At 41.2% G+C, this 27,556-nt stretch overlaps 1 protein-coding gene across 5 annotated transcripts; it reads left to right on the top strand.

Moving 5' to 3' along the window:
- On the top strand, window positions 1-27,556 carry LOC138443862 (guanylate-binding protein 2-like). Of its 5 annotated transcripts, none has more exons than XM_069596934.1 (13): window positions 310-515; window positions 1,138-1,447; window positions 1,627-1,657; window positions 7,263-7,471; window positions 7,995-8,122; window positions 8,994-9,103; window positions 15,661-15,857; window positions 16,202-16,444; window positions 18,933-19,213; window positions 20,598-20,810; window positions 23,258-23,360; window positions 24,120-24,313; window positions 25,269-27,556. In XM_069596934.1, exons 2-12 carry the CDS (start codon window positions 1,294-1,296, stop codon window positions 24,203-24,205), a joined length of 1,755 nt encoding a protein of 584 aa, XP_069453035.1. In that variant the 5' UTR covers window positions 310-515; window positions 1,138-1,293; the 3' UTR covers window positions 24,206-24,313; window positions 25,269-27,556. The 5 variants fall into 5 exon arrangements, with proteins under 5 accessions (XP_069453044.1, XP_069453052.1, XP_069453035.1 ...); XM_069596971.1 differs by having other exon boundaries at window positions 408-515; window positions 1,542-1,657; XM_069596951.1 differs by lacking the exon at window positions 1,627-1,657 and having other exon boundaries at window positions 290-515.

Genomic DNA, 27,556 nt, shown 5'->3' with positions numbered 1-27,556 from the left:
TTACTAAACACGAGTAACCAGCTACATTGTGACTGATTCTAATTGGACCTAGAAAATCATTATATTGGGTTTTCTCATCCTAATATTTTTCAAACTGTCTCCAAACAAGAAATAAGCAGCATTATTTTAATTGATCCAATGGATCTTTCTCTCATTTTTCTTTTCAGCAGTCTCTAAGACGTTTTCTAATTATAAAATTGGAAGGTTCCAGTTGAGAAGTCATGTCACGCTCTCTCACTAGCACAGCTCTTGCAACTCCTTTGAAGCCTTAGATTCTGCTTTCAGTTTCAGTGCTGTTTCTTTGCAGACATTGCCTGACAGTCTTGCTTTCTTACCATTGGCTGTCTGAGGAAAATCTGAGAAGCCCCAGGAGATTGGAGGGATAAAATAAAGCCCAAATTGCCAGTGAGAGAGAAAGGTGAAACCAGACTCACAAGAGACACGAAGAGGGCAAGCTCTTCTAACCTTCCAGTTGAGACAGCTTTCTGCTCACCTCTACAGAATCTCTCCACCAGGTAAGACTGAGGCTGGGTGGGAAGAGATTTACGGGAGGCAGCACACTTTCTCTAAAGCAATCATACCAAGACAGGCTGCGCAGAGCCTGAGCTGTCATGAGTTCAGATGAAAGTCTGATGTTGGGCAGCAGGGTGTCCTCTAAGTGCCCACCGCTGAGCTCTGTGTTGAATTAGGTTCCAGCAGCTGCTGCTGCTGCTGCTGTCGCTTCAGTCGTGTTTGACTCTGTGCGACCCCATAGACGGCAGAGTCTAAACTGAGAGCCAGGAATGCTTCAAGATTCTTTCTTGATACTTTATTAAAGTGTCTTTATTTTTTATAAAACCCACTAACTAAAGCTCAGAGTTCACTTCTGTCTCTATTGCAAACTTTCCAAGTGCTAGAACTTGGGGTCTACAAAAAAAAGGCTACAGGTTATTGTAATTTGGGAGCTTACAAAATCTTTGTGCAGCCACTTTTTCTGGTCAGTAACTGATTGATTCTCATTTTATAAAAGTGCTATATCGCATGTTAAAACCAGACAATCTTCTTGCCAGCAGTCTTGGTGGGCCACTGTTGTAAGAGGAAATGAGTACAGTACTGTCATAGGAAAAGAAAAAAAAAAAAAACCTTTTTTTTTTTTAGCCATCCCTAGAGAAATGGGAAGAGAAGGCAATGGCACCCCACTCCAGTACCCTTGCCTGGAAAATCCCATGGGCAGAGGAGCCTGATAGGCTGCAGTCCATGGGGTTGTGAAGAGTCAGACACAACTGAGCGACTTCACTTTCACTTTTCACTTTCATGGATTGGAGAAGGAAATGGCAACCCACTCCAGTGTTCTTGCCTGGAGAATCCCAGGGACGGGTGAGCCTGGTGGGCTGCCATCTATGGGGTCGCACAGAGTCAGACACGACTGAAGCGACTGAGCAGCAGCAGCAGAGAAATGGGAAACCAGGTAGGTGGCAAGACTGGCATCATGTAAGATTACAGTCTTCAGCCAGAAGTCAGAAGTAATCAACTATAATAGAAGCGATCATGCTTTCTTATAGGATAAGAATAAAAGCGAGCATCCCTTAGTCTGTCTTTCTTGATATCTCAAGAAGTTAATAAAAGTTTTATCATGATCACTTCCAGTTACAAGGATCGAGACACTGAAGTTAACAAGGTAAGTAGGGCATTACTAAAAGAAAACTTCGACTTCTCTTAATGCTATAAAATTATCAAATCATAAAGTCCTAGTTAAAAAGGTCATGACTAAAATCATGTGAATAAATACTTTATATAGAACAGAGTTCAGAGAGGAAATATGATCGTTTTTAAGATCATGTTTCTTAAGAGTAGCCAGTTGGTATATTCGGAGATAATAATCAATCTTCAAACACAAGATGGTCAAAATTTGGTAACACTATTGAGTGAAATATAGAGTGTTGATAAAAATTTCAGAAACTATGACTTGATGAAAATGAAGAGGTGTTTTATTCAAGGTTTATTAGGACTGCACCTGGGAGATAAGTTCAAGAAGCACTTAAAAACTTGTGTTCCTCTTGACTACAAAATAGAAAAAGTTTATAAAGGTCAAAACTAAGACCAGTTATTTACAGTTCTGTGTTGAGGATTATAATTAAGGCAAAAAGTAAGGACCTGAATTGGTTGCTGAAGTGATTTTAAATTGGTTTAAATCGCTGAAATGGTTTTAAAGTTCCACAGGGTGAGGGGAGGAGGGAACAATGAACCATAAAGTTGCAGGTAGTAGACGTTGTCCCAAATACAGCTGATAGTGTCCTTAGGTGTGATACAGGTCAGAGAAAATTCAAGCTTTTCATGGTGCTAGGCTATGTCTTAGACTAAATTCTTAATGGCACTCAACTCTAGTTTTGTATGTCTGAATTATGATTATTTCATTGTGATTTCAATTTGTCATGAAGAGTGAGATTCAGATTAGAGGTATCAGTCTTGGGTGTAAGCACATGAATTCAGATGCAGACCAACGGTTAAGAAGCAGTGAGTCACTAGACAGGGTGGACTGTGGCCTCTCAGGAGTGCCTGTCCCTGAGAGGAGGAAGCCACTGGGCACCCTGAGTCTCAATCTGATCCAGAGCTTGCCCAGGAACAGACTTGGGAGAAACCAGGTCCAAGACTGGGTTAGGATGGCATGTGTTTCACATTCTATAAATGTTTGGCACAATATTCCCCAGATGCAGGCTGCCTGTTACATATGCCTGAGGTGAGACAGCTCAGGGTGTCCTGTCCAAAGATCAAAATTTGAAGGTGCAAAGCTTTGAAAGGAATTTTGTAATGAAGTCAGAAAATGTGAGAAACAAGGAAAAAAATCTCCATGTTATGGAAATGAGATACAAGCTGAGCCAGTGGAAATGCGGTCTGGTACACCCTTCTCCTGGAAGAGAATTTGGCAATAAGCAACAAAAGTATATACTCTTGCCTTTTGACAGAGCAACCTCATTCCCCGAAATCTATTCTGAAGAAACAGCTGGAACAATATGAAAGCAGGGTTATTCATTGCAGCACTGTAATTGAAAAACACTAGAAGCAATCTAAGTGCCCACACATAGGAGTGGTTAAGTAAACTATGGTATATACATTTAATGGAGTAGGCACCCATCAAAAAGAATGAGCAAGCTTTCTATGAAGTGATATAGAGTGATTTCCATATATTTGTAAAATGTGATCTTTCTTATTAAAAATGTGAATAAGAAAATATATCTGATTTATGGAAAGAATATCTAGGAAGTATCAACCAGAAACTAATGAGATTGGTTTATTCTCAGAAAATGGGTGATTCTGAGGTAGTAAGAATAGAAATTCCATGGGCAGAGGAGCCTAGTGGCTACATGGGGTTGCACAGAGTCGGACGCTACTGAGCTTTCAAGAATAGAAGGGTGGAACAGGAATGGAGTGGTCAGATGAAGAAAATGTGACATTTCTCTGAGTATCGGTTCAGTTCAGTTCAGTCGCTCAGTCACGTCCGACTCTTTGCGACCCCATGAATCGCAGCACGCCAGGCCTCCCTGCCCATCACCAACTCCCGGAGTTCACCCAGACTCACGTCCATCGAGTCAGTGATGCCATCCAGCCATCTCATCCTCCGTCGTCCCCTTCTCCTCCTGCCCCTAATCCCTCCCAGCATCAGAGTCTTTTCCAATGAGTCAACTCTTCGCATGAGGTGGCCAAAGTACTGGAGCTTCAGCTTCAGCATCATTCTCTCCAAAGAAATCCCAGGGCTGATATTCAGAATGGACTGGTTGGGTCTCCTTGCAGTCCAAGGGACTCTCAAGGGTCTTCTCCAACACCACAGTTCAAAAGCATCAATTCTTCGGTGCTCAGCCTTCTTCACAGTCCAACTCTCACATCCATACATGACTACTGGAAAAACCATAGCCTTGACTAGATGGACCTTGGTCGGCAAAGTATTTATTGTCTGTGCTTTTGAATATGCTATCTAGGTTGGTCAGAACTTTTCTTCCAAGGAGTAAGCGTCTTTTAATTTCATGACTGCAGTCACCATCTGCAGTGTTTTGGAGCCCCCCAAAATAAAGTCTGACACTGAGTATACCTTTTTGGAAAGCTCTGACTCTCACAACTACAAATGTTTCACATACTCAAAAAATAATCACATACTAAAATTAACCAAGATGTGAAATAAGTGAAAATGTTAGTCACTCAGTCATGTCCAACTCTTTGCAAACTTATGGACTGTAGCTTGCCAGCCTCCTCTGTCCATGGAATTCTCCAAGCAAGAATACTGGTGTGGGCAGCCATTTCTTTCTCTGGGGGATCTTCCCAACCCAGGGACTGAACCCAGGTCTCCCGCATGGCAGGCGGAATCTGAGCTACCTCAGAAGCCCAACCAAGATGTGGGGGAGTCCTAAATGAAGCACAAATAGTAACAAATGAAACTGACTGTGTTACAAATGAATAAACTAACAGCTCAAGAGGATGAGGAAGGAAAGAACTAATCTAAGAATTTCAAAATACACTGTTTTGAATATATATATTAGGTTAAAGACAAAAACAACTCTATCTTAATAATGCACTTTAATTAGTAAATCTATTTATCACCAAGATATGGATTAGCAACTTTGAAACTACTTTATACATATATTAGGACTGAGTACATAAGCAAATTTATGATAATAAGAGCTGTGGCTTTCATAGAGTATGGAGTTAAAAGGTAAAGCTTGAGTAATTCCTGTTGTGTTGAACTGCAATAGGAAACATGAGCAGTATATAACATAGGGAGTCCAGCCTGGCACTTTGTGACAACCTAGAGGGATGGGATGGTGGGGTGAGAGCAAGGGTCAAGAGGGAGGGGATATGTATGTGCTTATGAATGATTCATGCTGTTATATAGAAGAAACCAATACAACATTGTAAAGCAATTATCCTCCAATTTAAAACATCAGCAGGAAATTAAGGCTGCATACAGAAGTGAAAGTGAAAGTGAAGTCGCTCAGTCATGTCCGACTCTTTGCGACCCGTGGACTGTAGCCCACCAAGCTCCTCCATCCATGGGATTCTCCAGGCAAAAATACTGGACTGGGTTACCATTTCCTTCTCCAGGGGATCTTCCGGACCCAGGAACTGAACCCAGGTCTCCCACATTGCAGGCAGATGCTTTAACCTCAGCTCCACCAGGGAAGCCCTTAAACACAAGAATACAGTCTCTCAGAAAACCTCCTATAGAGACACAGAACTAAGTACTAACATCAAAGATTTCAAGGGAGGAAAGGAAGCCAGGTTGAAAGAAGAAGGGGGAGGAGGCGGGAGATGGGGGCAAAAAGGGTGGCCTTACAGACATCTCCTGCCACCTACAGATGCCTAGGCGTTATGGGACTTTACCCTGGGCCTCCAGAGAAGGGAGAACTGGAACTTGGCCCTACCAGAAATCAGACCAGATCAGAACCAGAATTCGAGTTCTCTGCCAAGAGGAGGTGATCAGTCTCCAATCCAGAGCTCAGGCTGAGGGCCCTTCGACCAGATTCCTGCGTCCAGGCCCAGGGGACTAGAAAAACAGGGAAGGATAGGAAAGATTAAGGAGACGAAAGAGAGAGGGAAGGGGGGAGAGGTCAATAAAGTCTCTTGTATACAGAAAGACAGAAATAAATATAGATGTATCTACATGTGCTAGTATTCATAACTGTATTTCTGAATTTGGCCCACTGAGGGGAGCTAGAAATAAGGTCACACCTAGTGTTATATCCTGGCATCAAAGTTCTGTTATCCAAAGAAAGGAATCAGGGTTTCTGGGAGAAATGGCCAAATCTAGAGCTGACTCAGGCAAAGTACAAGAAGGACCAGGAATACCCTGTGGTGCCACAAAGTAAAAAAGTGCTTAGAATATGACAGAAGCATGACCAAACGACCCAGGAGCCAGGTTGAAGAAGCTCTCAAAGAACAAATCTGGGGCAAATTAAGCAATAAGTAAATAATAATTTGTTTGTTGTTGTTTAGTCACTCCGTTGTGTCTGACTTTTTGTGACCCCGTGGACTATAGCCCACCAGGTTCCTCTGTCCATGGGATTTTCCAGGCAAGAATACTGGAGTGGGTTACCATTTCCTTCTCCCGGATCTTTCCTACCCAGGATTTGAACCTGCCTTTCCTTCTTGGCAGGCAGATTCTTTACTTCTGAGCCACAAGGGAAAGATAGTAAAGTACTAAACCCCACAGAATAAAATAAAATAAATATCTATGAGTCTATACTGATACAAAAAAATAATTAAATGAGGAAAAAAATAGAGAAGAAGGGATAGCTTGTTTGAAGTAGAACCTCAGCTAATGTTGAAGGAATGGTGAAATACGAATGACCTACAGTCAAGCACCACAATAATAACTGCTACAAGCGAGAATCATTATTAGTGGATGTTAAAATCAGCACTGAAGAAACGATATGAAACTTTGAGGAGAATATATCTGCAGTCTCAAAAATATCTCCCCCCATGTTAACTTTTTTAATTACAAGGAGGTAACTGTAACTACAGTGGAGAAATCTGGCAGATAACCCCTAAACCAAGTGAGCAGAGTTAACATCCCAGCACCAGAGTGTGTTCTACAGACATTATGAAACCTTTGACAGGATACACCAAGACTGGCAGAACATCACAACCACGGCATTCTTGCCAAGAAAAGGAGAAACAACCTCAATCTAATTATGAGGAACCATAAGAAAAACCCAAACAGAGGGATATTTTGCAAAATGACAGGGCAGTCCTCTTCTAAAATGACAATGTCATGAAAGACGAAATGAAAATGAAGAACTGCCAATGATGAGAGAAGACTAAGCAAGGGTAGTGAGTGAAGGCGACAAAGGATCCTGAATTGCATCCTGGATCAGAAACGGACGCTAGGAGCTAAAGGAAAGCTAGGACAAAAACAACCAGGCAAAAGGAAAGCTGGTGACATGGGGGAAGTGTGTAGCTTAGTTAATAGTATTGTTTCAATATAAAAGTCCTGTTTCAATCATTGTCTGTGGTTACATAAGATATTAATAATAGGGTAGCTGGGGAAATGGCACATGGAAGTGCTCTGTGTCCAATGTATGATTTTGTATAAGGGTAAGCTCCTTCAGAATAAAGTTATTTTTAAAGGGAACCCATGGACTAGTCTACAGGACAAGCTTAAAGGGACCATTGGGCTTTTTAAAACACATAAGGAAAAAAGTTCAAGGAGAAAACCAAATTTTGGTCCTAACTGTAAAGTTCTCACTCAGCTCACTGACTAAATGTTGGTTTCCATGCCATCTTTTCCCTTGAAGATCAGGGAACACCCTGGACATGGCCTCAGAGATCCACATGCCAGCCCCAAAGTGCCTCATTGAGAACACCAATGGGCAACTGCTGGCTAATCCAGAAGCTCTGAAGATCCTGTCTGCCATCAGGCAGCCTGTTGTGGTGGTGGCTATTGTGGGCCCCTACCGCACAGGCAAGTCCTACCTGATGAACAAGCTGGCCGGGAAGAAAAAGGGTGAGTGACAAGGGCAGAGCCCAGCCAAGTCCCTTCTGTCCACCCACACTCCCAGCGTGCAGCATGGTGATGTGAGGAGAGGAAGTGAGAGACCAGGAAGGGATATTGAAAGCTAATTTTCATTTTAGGGATGGGCTTCTAACATTCATTCTGTGCTGGAGGATAAGAGTCGACTCTTTCTTCCCACTTTGCCTTACCTTCCTCTTTAAAGTATAAACGTGTCTTTCTGAAAGGAGCACAGTAGTTATAAATAAAACTAACGTAGATAATAATAAACAATAAAACATTTACTAAAATGTATGTGGATTAACATCAAGCTTATTGTGATCTCTAAGGTAATCCAAAAATTTCAGTTTGTACTGAATGTTCTAAATTCTTTCTTTTTCTCATAATTAAGATCAATATTGATTATGCTTTCATTTATTTCTTTAAACCTTGACTTTATTTTTAATGTCTCAATTTCCAGATCCAATCCACCTGCTATTAAAAATCCATCCTCTCTTTTCCTCATGCCCCCTTGCAGGCTTCTCTCTGAGCTCCACGGTGCAGTCTCACACGAAGGGCATCTGGATGTGGTGTGTGCCTCATCCCAAGAAGCCAAACCATACTCTGGTTCTGCTTGATACCGAGGGCCTGGGGGATGTGGAGAAGGTAAAGAAATAAATCTTCTGATCCTGTTTATGTCAAATCAGTAGCCCTTCTTGCACTCGCACTTCCCACCCTTTGCATTGTGCTTCAAATATATACTATTAAAGTATGATTTTTTAAATTTTATTTACTTGTTTGTGCTCAAGATTTGACCTCAAATACAAACTGAAGCAATCCAAAGTGAGCTTTATGTGAATTGTTGCATATCTTGGCCACACATATAAGCATTGAGAGTGGTCAGTAAGGCCCACTGACATTTTTGTAACCCATAAAATAATGACTAATGACTTCTTAAGTCATTTTCCTTCATATTGTGGAAAACATTCTTATAAAGCTACTGAAGGTACATCTAAACCTAACTAGAAAGTTTACAAACATGTCTGACTTGTCAGAGTGGGAATCCAGAAAGATGGTGGAAATAGTGTTATCCACAGCTGTACGATTAGTGAGACAAGCAGAATATGAGACCTGATAACAACAGCTTTGTTCATAAAGGATCATGCATCACTACTCTTAGAAGTCTTAGAAAACTCTTGTTAAAGGGCTACATTTTTAACTACTGTTTAAAAGGGGCTTCATCATGACATGTCATGGGAATAGAAGATCATACTCTCAGTTCAGGAGAGAGGTTTGAATTCTATTACCTGATCAAGTGCTTATTTGCTTTACACTCTCGTATACAGTTATATAAAGTCTTATTTAAACTTCACTACATCATTGATTTTTTTTTTAAATCATGTACAGATGGATAAAACTTTGCATAGGGGAATGGTTAATGTGTTTCCAAATAGAGACAGCTGGGTCAGAGTCTGTCCATCTGAACTGGAATCACGTGCTCTTAGTTACTTGACGTGGCTTCTCCAATGACTTCTAGGGAGACAACCAGAATGACGCCTGGATCTTTGTCCTGGCGGTTCTCCTGAGCAGCACCTTTGTGTACAACAGCATAGGAACCATCAATCAGCAGGCCATGGACCAACTACAGTATCCTTTCTGTGGACTAGACAACATGAAATCTAGAAAAGAACAGCTTCATTGTATCACCAATTACAGTGGAGGTCCACTGCAGAAGAATTCAGGAGTCCCCTTCTTAATGAACCCCATTATGCTTATGCTCACCATCCCCGTTTACCTCAGTCACCACCCGAAGCCCAAACCTTTCTGATCACACATCATCCTCAGACACTTAGCTGCACAAGGTTCTGTATGCCTTCTATCTGAGTTAATATTTTTGGGTCACAATCTCCTAAGGAGCTTCCTGTGTGTAATCTGAAGCTGACCCCAGTCCCTAGATAGCATGTATACGTGTGTGTGCTAAGTCGATTCAGTCATGTCTGATTGTTCGTGACCCTATGGACTGTAGTCCACCAGGTTCGTTTGTCGAAGGGATTCTCCAGGCAATAATTCTCGAGTGGATTGCCGTGTCCTCCTCCAGAGGGTCTTACTAACCCAGGGATCAAACCCATGTCTCTTAAGTCTTCTGCATTATAGCAGGGTTCTTTACCACTGGTACCACCTGGGAAGCTCACTCAGACAGTAAGGAGAGATAAATGAGGATGGCAGATCACTTGAGATTGGCAGGTGGCAGGTTTAATAAGCAAGGGAATTTACTTAGGTATGCTTTCTTAGGTGACTGGAAGACTAACAGATTTCCACACCCACCTGCCAAATTTTAAAGGTCTCTATAGATGCCTAAACTGGACCTGGTGTGTACACAGTCCAGATGGTCCTAGCACCACATTACTACCTGAAGGAGGCTGTGTCCTCGTGCAGCTTCCAGCTTGGGGAAGGCAAGTGCAGTGCACATTCCAAAGATGGAGAAGAGAGTGAGCATACTTCAGTTGCCTGGGTCCACCTCAGGGGACAAAACTGCAGTCATATTTGATCACCTGCCCCTACAAATATCCATTGCCAAACCCTCGGTATCCTCTAAAACTCATGTTCTCATTCAGCTTCTTCTTGGCCCTTAAGTGTGGTAGTTCTTTGATTCTTGAGCTTCTATTCTTCTTTTCTTAGTCCCTAGGGCATCTCATCCACCCTTGGACTTTCACTAGCACCTTCATGTCAGTTACCATGACATGTGTATAAGCAATCATGACCACCAACCACTCTCAGGTACAAAATTGTGTATCTAGTTGATTACAAGTCTCCATTTAGATGTGTAAGAAACATCTCAAACTTGACATGCAAAATCAACACAAAAGTCTTAAATATTTAAGTGACTATAATGAATTGAATATTGTCATGCTTCTGACACTATTAAAGTAGAAATATATGGGGGATTCTTCTTTTAAAAATTAATGTATTTTAATTGGAGGATAATTACTTTACAATGTTGTGACGGTTTTTGCCTTTGATTGACATTAATCAGCCATGGTTACACATGTGTCCCCCTATCCTGAACCCTGCTTTCCTCTTTCCTCCCCACCCCACCCCTCTGGGCTATCCAAGAGCACTGGCTTTGGTTGTCCTGCTTTTTGCATCGAATTACACTGGCCATCTATTTTACTTATGGTAACATACATGTTTCAGTGCTATTCTCTCAAATCACCCTGGCCTTCTCCCACAGACTCAAAAAGTCTGTTCTTTACATCTGTTTCTCTTTTGCTGCCCTCTATATACGATCATCATTGCTGTCTTTCTAAATTCCATATATACGCATTAATATACAGTATTTGTGTTTCTCTTTCTGACTACTTCACTCGGTATAATAGGCTCCAGTTTTATTCACCTTATTAGAACTGACTTAAATGTGTTCCTTTTTATAGCTGAGTAATATTCCATTGAGTATATGTACCGCACCTTCCTTATCCATTTGTCTGCCAATGAACATCTAGGTTGCTTCCATGTCCTAGTTAGTGTAAATACTGCTGCAGTGAACACTGGGGTACATGTGTCTCTTTCAATTTGGGTTTCTTTGGGGTGTTTGCCCAGCGGTGAGATTGCTGGGTGGTATGGCACTTCTATTCCCAGTTTTTTAAGGAAGCTCCATACTGTTCTCCATAGTGGCTGTCCCAGTTTGCATTCCCACCAACAGTGTAAAATGGTTCTCTTTTCTCCATACCCTCTCTAGCATTTCTTGTTTGTGGACATTTTGATGAAGGCCATTCTGACTGGCATGAGATGATACCTCTCTGTGGTTTTGATTTGCATTTGTCTAATAATGAGTGGACGTGGGGTGGCTCCTCCCGGCCGCTGCCCCTGGCCTGGGGCGTGGGGTTGCTCCTCTTGGCCACTGCCCCGTACCTCGGGCGCGGAGTGGCTCCTCTTGGCCGTTCCTGTACCATCGCAGCCTGGCACTCTCGGCCGCTGCCCGTGACCTCAGACGTGGGGTAGCTCCTCTCGGCCGCGCTTAGTGCGTTGGTCGCAGCCTCCTTGGAATGGCCTTGGAATGCGGAATGAAGCAGGGCAAAGACTAATAGAGTTTTGCCAAGAAAATGCACTGGTCATAACAAACACCCTCTTCCAACAACACAAGAAAAGACTCTAGACATGAACATCACCAGATGGTCAACACTGAAATCAGATTGATTATATTCTTTGAAGCCAAAGATGGAGAAGCTTTATACAGTCAACAAAAACAAGACCAGGAGCTGACTGTGGCTCAGATCATGAACTCCTTATTACCAAATTCAGACTTAAATTGAAGAAAGTAGAGAAAACCACTAGACCATTCAGGTTTGATGTAAATCAAATCCCTTATGATTATAAGTGGAAGTGAGAAATAGATTTAAGGGCCTAGATCTGATAGAGAGAGTGCCTGATGAACTATGGACGGAGGTTCCTGACATTGTACAGGAGACAGGGATCAAGACCATCCCCATGGAAAAGAAATGCAAAAAAGCAAAATGGCTGTCTAGGGAGGCCTTACAAATAGCTGTGAAAAGAAGAGAAGTGAAAAGCAAAGGAGAAAAGGAAGGATATAAGCATCTGAATGCAGAGTTCCAAAGAATAGCAAGAAGAGATAAGCAAGCCTTCCTCAGCAATCAGTGCAAAGAAATAGAGGAAAAGAACAGAATGCGAAAGGCTAGAGATCTCATCAAGAAAATTAGAGATACCAAGGGACTATTTCATGCAAAAATGGGCTCGATAAAGGACAGAAATGGTATGGACCTAACATAAGCAGACGATATTAAGAAGAGGTGGCAAGCATACACAGAAGAACTGTACAAAAAAGATTTTCATGACCCAGATAATCACGATGGTGTGATCACTCATCTAGAGCCAGACATCCTGAAATGTGAAGTCAAGAGGGCCTTAGAAAGCATCACTACGAACAAAGCCAGTGGAGGTGATGGAATTCCAGTTGAGTTATTTCAAATCCTGAAAGATGATGCTGTGAAAGTGCTGCACTCAATATGCCAGCAAATTTGGAAAACTCACCAGTGGCCACAGGACTGGAAAGGTCAGTTTTCATTCCAATCCCAAAGAAAGGCAATGCCAAAGAATGCTCAAACTACCGCACAATTGCACTCATCTCACATGGTAGTAAAGTAATGCTTAAAATTTCCAAGCCAGGCTTCAGCAATACGTGAACCATGAACTTCCTGATGTTCAAGCTGGTTTTAGAAAAAGCAGAGGAACCAGAGATCAAATTGCCAACATCCTCTGGATCATGGAAAAAGCAAGAGAGTTCCAGAAAAACATCTCTTTCTGCTTTATTGACTATGCCAAAGCCTTTGACTGTGTGGATCACAAGAAACTGTGGAAAATTCTGAAAGAGATGGGAATACCAGACCACCTGACCTGCCTCTTAAGAAATCTGTATGCAGGTGAGGAAGCAACAGTTAGAACTGGACATGGAACAACAGACTGGTACCAAATAGGAAAAGGAGTGCATCAAGGCTGTATATTGTCACCCTGCTTATTTAACTTCTATGCATAGTACATCATGAGAAAGGCTGGATTGGAAGAAACACAAGCTGAAATCAAGATTGCCGGGAGAAATATCTATCACCTCAGATATGCAGATGATACCACCCTTATGGCAGAACGGGAAGAGGAACTGGAAAGCTTCTTGATGAAAGTGAAAGAGGAGAGTGAAGAAATTAGCTTAAAGCTCAACATTCAGAAAATGAAGATCATGGCATCCGGTCCCGTCGCTTCATGGGAAATAGATGGGGAAACAGTGGAAACAGTGTCAGACTTTATTTATTGGGCTCCAAAATCACTGCAGATGGTGACTGAAGCCATGAAATTAAAAGACGCTTACTCCTTGGAAGAAAAGTTATGAGCAACCTAGATAGCATATTCAAAAGCAGAGACATTACTTTGCCGGCTAGGGTCCATCTAGTCAAGGTTATGGTTTTTCCTGTGGTCATGTATGGATGTGAGAGTTGGACTGTGAAGAAGGCTGAGTGCCGAAGAATTGATGCTTTTGAACTGTGGTGTTGGAGAAGACTCTTGAGAGTCCCTTGGACTGCAATGAGATCCAACCAGTCCATTCTCAAGGAGATCAGCCCTGGGATTTCTTTGGAAGGAAAGATGCTAAAGCTGAAACTCCAGTCCTTTGGCCACCTCATGTGAAGAGTTGACTTATTAGAAAAGACTCTGATGCTGGGAGGGATTGGGGGCAGGAGGAGAAGGGGACGACAGAGAATGAGATGGCTGGATGGCATCACTGACTCGATGGACGTGAGTCTGAGTGAACTCCGGGAGTTGGTGATGGACAGGCCTGGCGTGCTGGGATTCATGGGGTGGCAGAGAGTCGGACACGACTGAGCGACTGAACTGAACCGAACTGAATAATGAGTGATGTTGAGCATCTTTTCATGTCTTTATTAACCATCTGTTATGTCTTCTTTGGAGAAATCTGTTTAATTCTTTTGCCTACTTTTTGATTGAATTGTTTGCTTTTTCGGTATTGAACTGCATGAACTTCTTGAATATTTTGGAGATTAAATCTTTGTCAGTTGTTTTATTTGCTATTATTTTTTCCCATTCTGAAGGCTGTCTTTTAACCTTGTTTATATTTTCCTTCGTTGTGCAAAAACTTTTAAGTTTAAATAAGTCCCATTTGTTTATTTTTGGTTTCATTTCCATTACTCTGGGAGGTAGGTCAGAGAATCTTGCTGTGATTTATGTCATCAAGTGTTCTTTCTATGTTTTCCTCTAAGAGTTTTATCGTTTCTGTTCTTACACTTATATCTTTAATCCATTTCAAGTTTATTTTTACGTATGGTGTTAGAAAGTGTTCTAGTTTCATTCTTTTACATGTGGTTGACCAGTTTTCCCAGCACTTAAACAGACTGTCTTTTCTCCATTGTATATTTTTGCTTCCTTTGTCAAAGATAAGGTGTCCATATGTGTGTGGAATTATCTCTGGAAAAGTCTTAAATTTTTGACCAAAAGCACTCCAACATCACAGTAAATTTCCATAGCACTCATAGAGATTTTTGGATCAAAAGCTTAGTATTCACCCTAGACAAATCCTTTATATTCTACAAACTATTGCTCACAGTCTGGTCAGCTCCCTTGTCATAGGTATTTGCCCAGGCTGGCTAATTCCCACCACTTCTCCAATGGTAATTTCAGTTTAAGCTTCCATCTTCTCGCCTCCAGGTTATCTTCTTAACTGCCTAACCTTCTCTTTCTCTTCTCTCTTGCCTCTCATAGGTACAGCACCTGCCAGTTTTCATTTTAAAAACAAACATCAGGTCATATTCCCCTCTCAATTTAAAGCTTCTCAGTGGCTTCCCATTAAATTTAGAATAAAATTCAAGCACTCTCTATGGCCTACAGTGCCTACATATTCTGAACCTTAGCTATTCCAGGACTTCTGCCCTAGCCACGCTGGCCTCCCTGCTGTATGTTAGACACACTCAATGGTTTCCCCTCTGAGGTTTTGCAGGAGCTATTTCCTCACCGGTGCATTAGTACATGGCAGCCTCTCTCGGTTCATTTAGATTTCTGCACAATGATCACCTCAGAAGGAATTTACCTAAACCACCACTTAAACCAGCACCATGCACAGATACACACAGTTATTTTCTAAAGTTTAGCTGAGGTTCATTCTTCTTCAAGGCAACTATTATCAATATCTCAGGTTTATTATATTTTTGTTTACTTGTTTATCATCTGTCCCCCTCACCAGAATGTGTGTGTGTGTGTGTGTGTGTGTGTGTGTGTGTTAGTCATTCAGTCATGTCCGACTCTTTATGACCCCAAAGACTACAGCCAGACAGGCTACTCTGGCCATGGAATTCTCCAGGCAAGAATACTGAAGTGGGTTGCCATTCCATTCTCCAGGGAATCTTCCTAACTCGGGAATCGTACCTGGGTCTCCTGCAATGCAGGCAGATTCTTTACCTTCTGAGCCACCAGGGAAGCCCTCACTAGAATGGAGATGGTGGCATTTTCTTACTCATCGCAATGTTATTTGTCCCTAGGACAATTCCTGGTGTATAGTAATTGCTCAGTAAGTGTTTGTGGAATGAATGAATGAGCTAATTAAGAAAAATTAGTTTAGATAAGCTTTGGGGAACAGTATAGCATAAAAGGTGCTACTCCTTTTCTGCAATTTTCCTATGCTAGCATCCCAGCTATGTGACAGAGCTGACACGTCGAATCAGGGCAAAATCGTCACCTGATGAACATGAGGTCCAAGACTCAGCCAACTTTGTGAGCTTTTTTCCAGACTTTGTGTGGACTCTGAGAGATTTCTCCCTGCAGCTGGAAGTGGATGGACAACCCATCACTGCTGATGAGTACCTGGCAAATTCACTGAAGCTAAAGCAAGGTTACTGGGACTCATGTTTGGCAAACAAATAAAAGAGAAAACAGTATCAGAATGACCATTTCAATGCAGATGCTGATAATTATAATTTTATAACTTTGTTATCCTGGCTGTTCTATTAGAGGAAATGAAATGTTTCTTAGATAAATCAGTGCAATCTAATTTTAAGTTACTTCCTTCTTGGAGAAGGAAAGAAATTTCATTTCTCTACCCCTTTAATTATTGGGTCTGATCCATGATTAGTTAATCTTTACCTCTTTGTATAGGATTTGTGAAAATTACAAAGTTGAAGGGTATATATCTGAAGTAGCCGGAAGTTGTAAAACCTCTGATTTTCTTTCCTCTAGGAAATGATAAAAAAACTAAAAACTTTAATGAACCTCGGTTATGTATCCGAAAGTTCTTCCCAGAGAAAAAGTGCTTCATCTTTGATCACCCTGCTTATAGGAAGTATCTCATCCACCTGGATCAGCTACAAGAGGAAGATTTGAACCCTGAATTCAGAGAACAAGTTGTAGCCTTCTGCGTCTACATCCTCAGCCATTCCAAGGCCAAGACTCTCTCAGGCGGTATCACAGTCAATGGGCCTCGTGAGTCCCTCTTACTCTCTTTCCTTACCTGGACGTTCCTACTGCCCATTATAGACAACAGAAGTGGGAGGCATGAGGATTACTTCTGACAAATACAGAGTCTAATGATGCCAAGGAAAACCACCACAAGGGCCACATTGTGAATTTTACATATGAACTTAAACTATTTCTGGTATTATCTAGCATTCACAGGAGTCGGATGAATAAAGAAAAAGAACTAGAATCTTAATTCTCCATCAACTTCTCAACTCCATTTTTATGAGATTTCCTTCCAGGAGAGGTGTATTATTGACAAAGTCAGGAAAAGGCAAATATTCCATGTATGTGAGGCTTTGCTTCTCACCTTAACACAATTCTCTTGTTAATCAATGCAAAAATGTGTGATTAGGCACTCTGATTAGGAGTGCCTGCCAAGTACCAACCACTGGGCATAATCCTCATTCCAACATGATGGGAACAAAAGGTACTTAAGCAATTTATGTAACCCTAAGGGTTAAACACGGATAAGCACAGGGAACCATACCTGAAAGGACCTGCAGGTGACTTCAAGGAGGTTAAAGACTGAGCCCAGTGAAAAGATTTTGAGGAATGACAGGCAAAGAGGTAAAGATATGTAATTTGTGTTTCAGACAGTCCTTCAGAATGTTTTATAGATAATGTGCTAGAGGGATGTACATGAAGCAACAAGAAGATGAATGGTACTTGCAATATTTTATAATAAACGGGGACTATGTAGGCTAAGATAGTGGCAATAGAGACTGTCAGAATTAACAGAATCCTCAATATTTTAAATATCGAATCCATAAGTTTTGGTGATGGAAGGCATGTGGGTGTGTGGAAGAAATGATATGGCAGTGTTAAGCTTAACTCCAGGATTCTGAGCTTAAGCAACTACTTGAACAGATGTTATTTACTAAAAGAAACATCTAGAGAATGAATAGTTTTCCAGAATGGATGAAGTTGTTTAGATCTGGATTATTTAGTATTGATTTCCTTCCTGCCAATGTAGGAGGCATAAGAGATTTGAGTTCAACCACTGGGTTGGGAAGATCCCCTGGTGGAGGAAATGGCAACCCACACCACTATTCTTGCCTAGAGAATCCCATGGACAGAGGACTCTGGCAGGCTACAGTCCATAGGGTCACAAAAAGTGAGACATGACTGAAGTGACTTAGCACACGTTCATATAAGTGATATCATATGATACTTGTCTTTCACTGTTTGATTATTTCATTTAGTATGATAATCTCTAGGCCCATTTATGTTGCTGAAAATCACATTACTTCATTTTTATGGCTGGGTAACATCCCATTATATATATGCACCATATCTTCTTTATCCATTCACTGTTGATGGACATTTGGTTGCTTCTGTGTCTTGAGTGGGGCTTCCCTGGTGGTTCAGTGGTAAAGAATCCACCTGCAATGCGGGAGACTAGGTTTGATCCCTGGGTCAGGAAGATTCCCCTGGAGGGGGATACGGCAACCCACTCCAGTATTCATGTCTGGAGAATCCCATGGATAGAGGGGTCTTGTGGGCTATGATCCATAGGGTCGCAGAGTCAGACATGACTAAAGAGACTGAGCATGCACGCATGTCCTGATCATTATAAATATAAAATATTTATATCATTATAAATAGTGCTGCTATTAATATTGGTGTGCACACAGCTTTTCATATAGTCGTTTTCTCTGTATATATGCCCAAGATTAGGATTTCAGGGTCATAAGAGGACTCTATTTTTCAATTTTTAGGGAACCTCCATAATGTTCTCCATAGTGACTGCATCAAATTACATTCCCACCAACAGTGTACGAGGGTCCCCTTTTCTTCACACCCTCTCCAGCATTTGCTATTTGTAGACCTTTGAACAATGGCATCTGACCAGTATGAGGTGATAGCTTATTGTAGTTAAAAACTAGTAGTTGTACATCCTGGCAAACTTGGATGAACTGATCATAGTGCATGGAGCTCTGATGAAAGAATATCTAGGAAGACTCTCTTATTTAGGCCAGACCCAGAACTAGTGAGATGTATCACATGTACACTTACATTTACACACACATGTGCTTGTGTACATTAAAATCTCTCCTTGACCTTTATATGACTTAGAATTGAGAAAGGAAGGGGAACTCAGTAAAAAAAAGAAAGGGAGATTCAGGAAGGCTAAGAAAAGATTAAGACTTACCATCTTCTCTGCAAAATATCCTTACTCTAACCCATTCATTCCAATAGATTTCATTTGGGTGCAGGAAGAAGGAGGAAAGGGAAGCTTTAAAATATTCTGAATCTAGAGGGTAACAAAATATCCCATCAAAATTCTTAGTAAAAATTCTTAAACTACTGTTTGTAACACTTGAAAAGCATAAAAAGTGCACGATCAGTTGACTCAGAATGATTAAATTTGCATGCTCAGGACTAAACTAACACAGCTTGTTCCTCTGTCTCACCAACTCTTAGTCACTGTTTTTTAAATTCCCTTTCATAGGTCTAGAGAGCCTGGTGCTGACCTATGTCAATTCCATCAGCAGTGGGGATCTGCCCTGCATGGAGAGTGCAGTCCTGGCCTTGGCCGAGATCGAGAACTTGGCTGCAGTGCAAAAGGCCATTGCCCACTATGACGAGCAGATGGGCCAGAAGCTGAAGTTGCCCACGGAAACCCTTCAGGAACTGCTGGACCTGCACCAGGCCACTGAGAAAGAGGCCATTGAAGTCTTCATTAAGCACTCTTTCAAGGATGTGGACCAAGTGTTTCAGATAAAATTAGGGGTATGTCTGCTATTCTGGTTAATGAGAGGAAGAAAAAACTGGGCCTTTCTCTTTTTTGTTTTTAATTGGAAGATAATTGCTTTACAATATTGTATTGGTTTCTTCCATACAACAATGTGAATACGCCTCTCTTGCTATAAGCAGTCCTCCCAGAGGATAGCAGCCCTCAGTTATATGTACTCATTTGCACTCTTTACTAAAAGAACAGACTGTTCTTAGCCTTAGTCCTGGAGACTATGGTACCAGGACCAACTATGGTTATTAAAAATATCCTCATCTATTAATTTCTACCCTATAGATGCTATATTTTAATCAAACAAATAAACTGTAACACTGTGTTTACATGAGATTATTTAAATTTATTTTTTAATTTAAAGTTAGTCAAAGACACAGTGGTTTCATATTCCCTGCTAATAATATAGAATTTGCTTCTTTGTGAAAACCCTAAAAACTTATTGTGTTTAATGTAAAGCAACAATAAATATTCAGAACGACAAGAAAGAGAAATCAATCATTAGCATGCTATTTGAGGACTCAAGTCTGAGTTCTTCCAAATTAAGGAAGGATTGTTGTATGACAAATTATCATTTGACAGATGACAATCCCTTCCCTGACTTGTAGGGCAGAATTTTACGAATCATACCTTCCTGCTTTCAAAGGTTCTGATGAAACTAAATAGTGAAAGTCAGCAGGCTATGGATGTCTATAGAAGAGAAGGAAAAATTCTCTTCTATAATTGAATGTAGGTAAAAATGCTGTTCTGTAGGCTTTCTCCATGCAGACATTAACTGCAGTACAATCTCCATTACCTTCATTAGCCTTTTATTGAGAAAATATGCAAAAGTACTATTACTTTAAAGAACATACCACTAATCATTGACCCTTTTGAGCACTTACAGAGAAGTCACTGGGCTTAACACTTTGTACCGCTGCATATAATCCTGACAGGGAATCTATGAGATAGATACAATTTCCTGTGTTTTACCAACAAAGAAATCTCATTTCATGAATGTTGAGGGTCACTAAGTCACAAATTGGTGGAACCAGGAACTTCCTGCAGGCCTGTCATAAGGACAACTGTGTGGTAAACTATTAGGAACTTATAAAGAGAAGGTTCTAATGGAGCAGTGCTTATGCTTTGAGAATCATTCTCTGCAGCTAAAAAACTACAGGGGAAAAAGCTTCAGATAAACACAAAGAGAAGTGGGTGCATTTTTTAAACCAGCATTCTATTAAGAGTTTTCTAGAATCTCCCAACATGGTGAGGGGTGTGTTATATTTATGTGCCACATTCTCTGCAGGAGAAACCTTTCCCAGTAATCCACGTGGGTTCACATCCTCATCCTGGCTCACGGTGCCATTTGTGCTATTTTTCACCTCACAGGACAAGCTACAAGCAAAGCTAGATGACTTTTGTAAACAGAACATGAAAGCGTCCTCAGATTACTGCATGGCTTTAATTCAGGACAGTTTTCATCCTCTATATGAAGATGTGAAGCAGGGAACATTTTCTAAACCAGGAGGTTATTATTTATTTATTAAGAAGATGAATGAGCTGAAGGATAAGTACCACCAGGTCCCCGGAAAGGGGGTGCAGGTAAACTACATACTCATCACCTTTTCTGGGGCCTCGCTGAAGTGACTCTTTCAAACCACAGTGGGAACAAGAAAAATGCAATGGGTCAATGGTGCCTGTGGCTTTCATTGACTATTCACTGGTTTATTCAATGGGACCAACTACCATCAGATGAATAGCGGATTCATCCCATGGTAGTGCTTCTTGGAAGCACAGATGGGAGCCCTCAAAAACTTTTACAGAATTTATTCTATAATTTAGTCATTCTGTCATCCAACAATTCTCTACTCAGGCCTAACAATATGTCTGTCACTGGGATTGCTGCTGCTGCTGCGAAGTCGCTTCAGTCGTGTCCAACTCTGTGCGACCCCATAGACGGCAGCCTACCAGACTCCCCCCTCCCTGGGATTCTCCAGGCAAGAACACTGGAGTGGGTTGCCATTTCCTTCTCCAGTGCATGAAAGTGAAAATTGAAAGTGAAGTCGCTCAGTTGTGTCTGACTGTTCGCGACCCCATGGACCGCAGCCTACCAGGCTCCTCCGTCCATGGGATTTTCCAGGCAAGAGTACTGGTGTGATGTACCATTGCCTTCTCTGATAACTGTGTGCAGTTAAAACACAAGCAAGTTCTTTCAAAGTATTCATCAGCAATCAACAAATATAGCTTATAGCAAATCTAATAATAATAACAGTTCACAGATAGACCTTATTTTGTGTTAGGAAACAAATAGGCTTAACTCATTCAATCCTCACTGGAACACTGTGAAGTACATGATGTCAATGTCCTCACTGTATAAATAGGAAAACTGAGGGAAGTAAAATAATTCATCTAAGATGTACAGGTAATAAGTGGTACCGCTGAAATGGAAACACTAATAGGAAACTCTGGGCTCATAAGTATGCTTCTGTGCCAGTATACTCAGGTTATATCAGTTAGAATTAGGTTTGGGCACATATTATTTAAAAACAAAACAAGACTGTCATAAGAACACAAAAGTTTCTTTCTCTCTTATATACAAGAAGTAAGGCAGAGGGGTCCAGGCTGCTATGACAATTCCACAATCATGCTGTTCCCAGACTCCTGTTCTGCTCCAGCACCTTAGCATCCAGCCTCCATCTTCAAGGTCAATTCATGGTGTGAAATGGCTGTTGGAGTTTCACCTATTCCTTCCACATTACAGATGGGAAGAAAAGGGGAAAACAGAGGAGTGAAAGGTCTCTGGGTCAACTCTTTTTAAGGTGATCTGCAAAAAGCCCAATATAACACCATTGCATAAGTGGTATTAGCCAAATTTTAATCATATGGCCATCTCTAGCTACCAGGGAGGCTGACTAAAAAAATGCAGTGTTTTATCATGGCCTATGATGTGCCCTGATGGGAAAAAAAAAAAAAGGTTCTATTACTAAGAACAAAAGTGAAAAAAAGTGAAGTCGCTCAGTCCTGTCTGACTCTTGCGACCCCATGGATTGTAGCCTACGAGGCTGCTCCTCTGTCCATGGGATTTTCCAGGCAATAGTCCTGGAGTGGATTGCCATTTCCTTCTCCAGGGGACTAAGAACAAAGGGGAGAAAAATATTAGGGTGACTCTAGAAGCTGCTATCCCAGAGACAAAAATTGCCCTGAAGAAAAATAAAGTAGGGTACAGGCCTAGGAGAGGAAGGGAACATGGTCCTATTTTATATGTAGGATTTTAGAGAGGGCCTCTCTGGTGAGGTGCTGTTTCAACAGTCTTCAAGGAAGTCAGGAAGTAAGCCAAGCGAGCATCTAGAAGATAATTTCAAACAACAGAAAATCCCAGAAGGATGAATTGGTTTCTGTCCAACAAATGTGGCAAGAGGGCAACAAGCGAAGAAAGAGGTGGCAGGAGGTGAGGTCAGAGAGATGCTCAAGGCCAGAGGCTAACCAGGTAGTATCCTGGAGGGCCCTGAGAGTAGTTTCAGTTTTACTTGAAAAGAGCTGGAAAATCAGCAGAGGATTTGGCGCATCAGAGTGAAGTGATCTTTCTTAAAGTGACACGATGCTAGCTGCTCTCAGGAAATCAGACTGTAGGGGAGCAAGAGTAGAAGGCAGTAGGGAGACCAATTATGAAGCGAATACCATGGTCCAGGCAAGAAGAGATACTATCCTGGACCAGTGTGTTTGGGAGAAATAGGTTGCAACTGATGGGCTCTTGCTGATTTTATTTTGAACCCAAAGCAAATACCATTAGCTGATGTAAAGAACAGCCATAAGGTTTGCAATCCATACAATTAGATCAGCTTTACTGATTACATTTCTAACACTGGGGTGACTGAGAATGAAGCAAATTTGAGGGTGGATCTAGAGTTGGGTTTTAAGCCAGTTTGAAATAGTATTCATTAACAAATTCTAAAATGGGTAAAATGAAATTGAATTGAAACATGTACTGCTAGGTTTTCCTTTAACCCATAATCTCTATTTCCTAATTCTAACTATGTCTGCATCAATAGGCAGGAGAGACACTGACGAAATATTTGGATTCCAAAGAGGGTGTGGCTGATGCACTTCTACAGACTGATCAGTCGCTGACAGAAAAAGAAAAAGAGATTGAAGGTGAGAACAGCTGTAAACATTCTGGTGCTGCTAAGTCGCTTCAGTCGTGTCCAACTCTGTGTGACCCCATAGAAGGCAGCCCACCAGGCTCCCCAGTCCCTGGGATTCTCCAGGCAAGAACACTGGAGCGGGTTGCCATTTCCTTCTCCAATGCATGAAAGTGAAATGTGAAAGCAAAGTCTCTCAGTCATGTCCAACTCTTCGCGACCCCATGGACAGGCTCCTCTGTCCATGGGATTTTCCAGGCAAGAGTACTGGAGTGGGGTGCCATTGCCTTCTCTGTGGAAACACTCTAGATAGTTAGAAAGCCCCAGAAATGTTAATTTTAGCCATATCGATCTGCCTGAAATATTACTATAGTGCAAAAAATAGCAAGTATATTTCATATTTTTTAAGGTTTCTTTACTTAACCAATATTTATGCTAATCTGTCTTCTGATTTATTCTTGTTGTTTAGTCGCTAATTTGTATCCAACTCTCTTGCAACCCCGTGGACTGTAGCCTGCCAGGCTCCTCTGCCCATGGCATTCTCCAGGCAAAAACACTGGAGTGGGTGGCCATGCCCTCCTCCAGGGGATCTCCACCAAGGTTTCAAACTCGCATCTGCCTTGGCAGTCAGACTCTGATTGTTCAGTGCAAAAATAAACACAAGAGGCTTTCCTCATGAGATAAGCGAACAAGTGAAAAGGGTGAAAGCAGAAATAAAGCTATATAAATAACTTAAGATTCTCATATTTCTCTGCTTATTTTTCTTCTTAAGTGAAACGTATGACGTCTGAAGCTGCAGAAGCTGCAAACAAAATGTTAGAGGAAATGCAAAAGAAGAATGAACAGATGATGCGATAAAGAGAAGCGAGTTATCAGGAACATGTGAGGCAACTGACTGAGAAGATGGAAAAGGAGAGGGCCCAGTTAATAGCAGACCACGAGAGGGTTATAGCCCTTAAACTTCAGGTATTCAATTGTAGCATCTCCATTCTATCTTCCACTGTGCTGAATCAAAAGTTCTTAGAAGTTAGAGCATTATGTCAGTTTAAGGACTGTTCTAGCCCAAACACTAGTAGACATTTCATTTCCTTACTGCCTCTACCCCTAACCATCTCTTGTTATTGAAGTCTATCTTGTTGTTTAGTTGCTAAGTGGTGCCCAACCCCTTTTGGACACCATGGACACTAGCCTACCAGACTCCTCTGTCCATGGGATTTTCCAGACAAGAATACTGGAGTGGGTTGCCGTTTCCTTCTCCAGAGGATCTTCCCGACCCAGGTCTCCTGCATTTCAGGCAGATTCTCTACCATCTGAGCCACCAAGAGATTCCATGTCGTGCCATGAACCACATACCCAGGCTGCTAGTTTCTTCCTGATCTCCGGGCTGTTCTCCAAATCTATGCTGAGTCGGGATGTCTCCCCTGTATCTATTACAGCATGGACCATGTAGGCTTTACCCCTGAACTTATTTCTGTTATCTCTGCTACCAAAATTTGGACACTTGTACTAAATTCCCTGATCAAACACCTGCTGTGATTCTGAATTTTGGAGTAACCTTCCTATGGTGTCCCTGCGTCTTCATTGCCTTCTTGGATATATTTGGGAGTTCGTGTGATATAGAGCTGAGATAGAAAAGGACAGTTTTTCTTTAAAGACTGTTGTTTCAGGTTGAAGGAGATAAAAAAAAATTCTAGGACTCACTAATATTTTAGAAACCATAAGAGAAGAATAGTTCTGAAGCTAAATAAAATGCAGAAAAATTTTGAGAGTAGACTCAAGAAAGAGGGATATAATGGATATTAAAGGAGGAAAAGATTTTAAACAGAAGTTTCAAACCCAGGAGGGATTAATATAGGTATAATTTAGCAAATGTGGGAAATGTTTTACGTTGTGTGTGTTCAGTCTCCACTTTCCCTTTTAGGAACAGAAACGACTTCTCCAGGAGGGATTCCAAAAGGAGAGCAAGGAACTTCGTAAAGAGATTGCAGCCCTCAAAAGGAAACTGAGAGAATTTTCAGGATGTAATATTCTCTAAAAACCTAAAGACCTAATTTCCTAACCAGCTCCTATCTGTTAAAAACAAGTTGAAGGAGCAGCTTCAAGATGTCAAACAATTGCCACTAAACTTGAAGTCGTAAGATGAATTTTCATTGAGGCTTAAAGTTTGCAAAGATGAAATAAAATGTGAAGGCAGTGTTTAACTGATAGAAGAATTCAGTTCATGATTAAATATAGTATAAATGACTAGTATGATACCTCAGTAGAACCTATGTTTGAAATCATGCATATTGATTCTAGAGAGACATTTAGTTGTGTAACTGGGATACATTTACATCCAATTTGGGGATATCAGAGATGTTCTATTCAGTGTAGACTGTCTCCCCACACATAAACCATCCCTCTAGATATCCTCAGCCCCATGGTCTTACTCAAGGATTTACTTTGGTACTGGGATGGAGTTGGAGTGTTGTGTACACAGGAAAAATCTGATGAGAGTGTACAAAGTCATGAAGCACAGTTAAGCATCACTCCTGCCAAGGGGTCACTAGGTCACGTGACGGCTTCCAATAAGGGAGACCTGGAACAATTAACTTCAGGGTGCAGACAGTGTTCAGTTCTCCATTGGGTGGAGGCTGCATTGCTGTGGTCACTGATGGGATTCCTGAACACTGGTAGGGGAATTACTAGCACCTGTGTGAAATGGATATATGAGTGGATGTTCAACCTTCTTTGTCTAGAGAATCCCTCTAGATAATTACTGCCCCATTTCTAGGCCACACAATGTCTATTTGCTCTTCTTTTTTTAGTTCCCATCACCCACAGTTCCAAGAAAAACTTCTACAATCACAAAATGGAAACTTAGCACAAATTTCCTTTCTATTCCTCTGAGAATCCTAACTATAATTCTTCAAAACCTTACCTAACTCGATTTGTCTTTCTTCCTGTTTGCTATGACATCACAGCCTGGGAGCCACTCAAGGCAAATGTCTAGTATGGAAGGACCAGAAACAAGAAAAATAAAAATAATTCATTAATACAAAAAATATTAACTTACCACAATTGTCTAATACATGTATCACTTAAGGTTCTCAAGGCAACAAACAGTATCTTCTCAGTAACTTAAAAGGAAAATAATTTTTAAGCCTGGTAGGTAGCAGACAGATTCTCCAAGATGGTAAGGGAGTCAGACTCTACTGATCTTTCACCTAGAATAATATCAACCACACGGGAAGGCATCTCAAGAGAAAACAGCACATCCATTACCACCTGGTACAGTGATCTCCAGATCACATGTCAGGTGCTCTACCAATGTCAGCTCTAAGTATTGGGTGCTTCCACCTTTATATCTGAAGTAAATACACCCCCCATGAAAAGTTGCATTGAGGGTGGCTATGTCTCCATCTTGGGCTTCCCTAGTGGCTCAGCTGGTAAAGAATTCACCTGCAATGCAGGACACCTGGTTCAATTCCTAGGTTGGGAAGGTCCCTTGGAGAAGGGAGGATCTACCCACTCCAGCATTCTGGCCTGGAGAATTCCATCAACTGTATAGTCCATAGAGTCAAGGATATGGCAACTCACTCCAGTATTCTTGCCTGGAAAATCCTATGGATGGAGGAGCCTGGAAGTCTACAGTCCATGGGGTCACAAATAGTTGGGTATGACTGAGTTGACTTCACTTTACTTCATGTCTCCATCTCAGTCTCACAAAAGTGTATCTGCTTGGCAGAATATAAATCACATGCCTCCCCATTGGAATCTGGAAATAAGAGTTGTCTATCTTCCCCTTTGTAAACTATAGTCTCATAATGTGAGCCATTTCCATCCATGTTAGTGTCAACTGATTCTTCTAGGTAGATTTCTGGAGATACACCTTATGTTAGAAATAGCGATAATACCCCAATAGTATTATCATGTACATCACATACAATGTGATTTTTAATTTTTTCTCTTTACCATGATCTCAAATTCTTTTTAACTTTTCCTCTGTTGTTTTGTACATAATGCCTTATGTTTCACGTACAAATCCCACTTGGTTGTACTATATGTATTATTCTTTGTAGACATTACATATTCAATTTGCTAATATTTTGTTGAGAATTTTTGCATCTTTACTCCTGAGAAATGTTTGTGTGATTTTCTTTTCTTATAATGCCTTCGCATGGCTTTGGTGTTAGGGTAATGTTGATCTGACAGAATGAGCCAGTAATA

Source organism: Ovis canadensis, chromosome 1, assembly GCF_042477335.2.
Source record: "Ovis canadensis isolate MfBH-ARS-UI-01 breed Bighorn chromosome 1, ARS-UI_OviCan_v2, whole genome shotgun sequence".
In the NCBI taxonomy this organism is placed as follows: Eukaryota; Metazoa; Chordata; class Mammalia; order Artiodactyla; family Bovidae; genus Ovis; species Ovis canadensis.
This window is presented reverse-complemented; position numbering and strand designations above follow the sequence as displayed.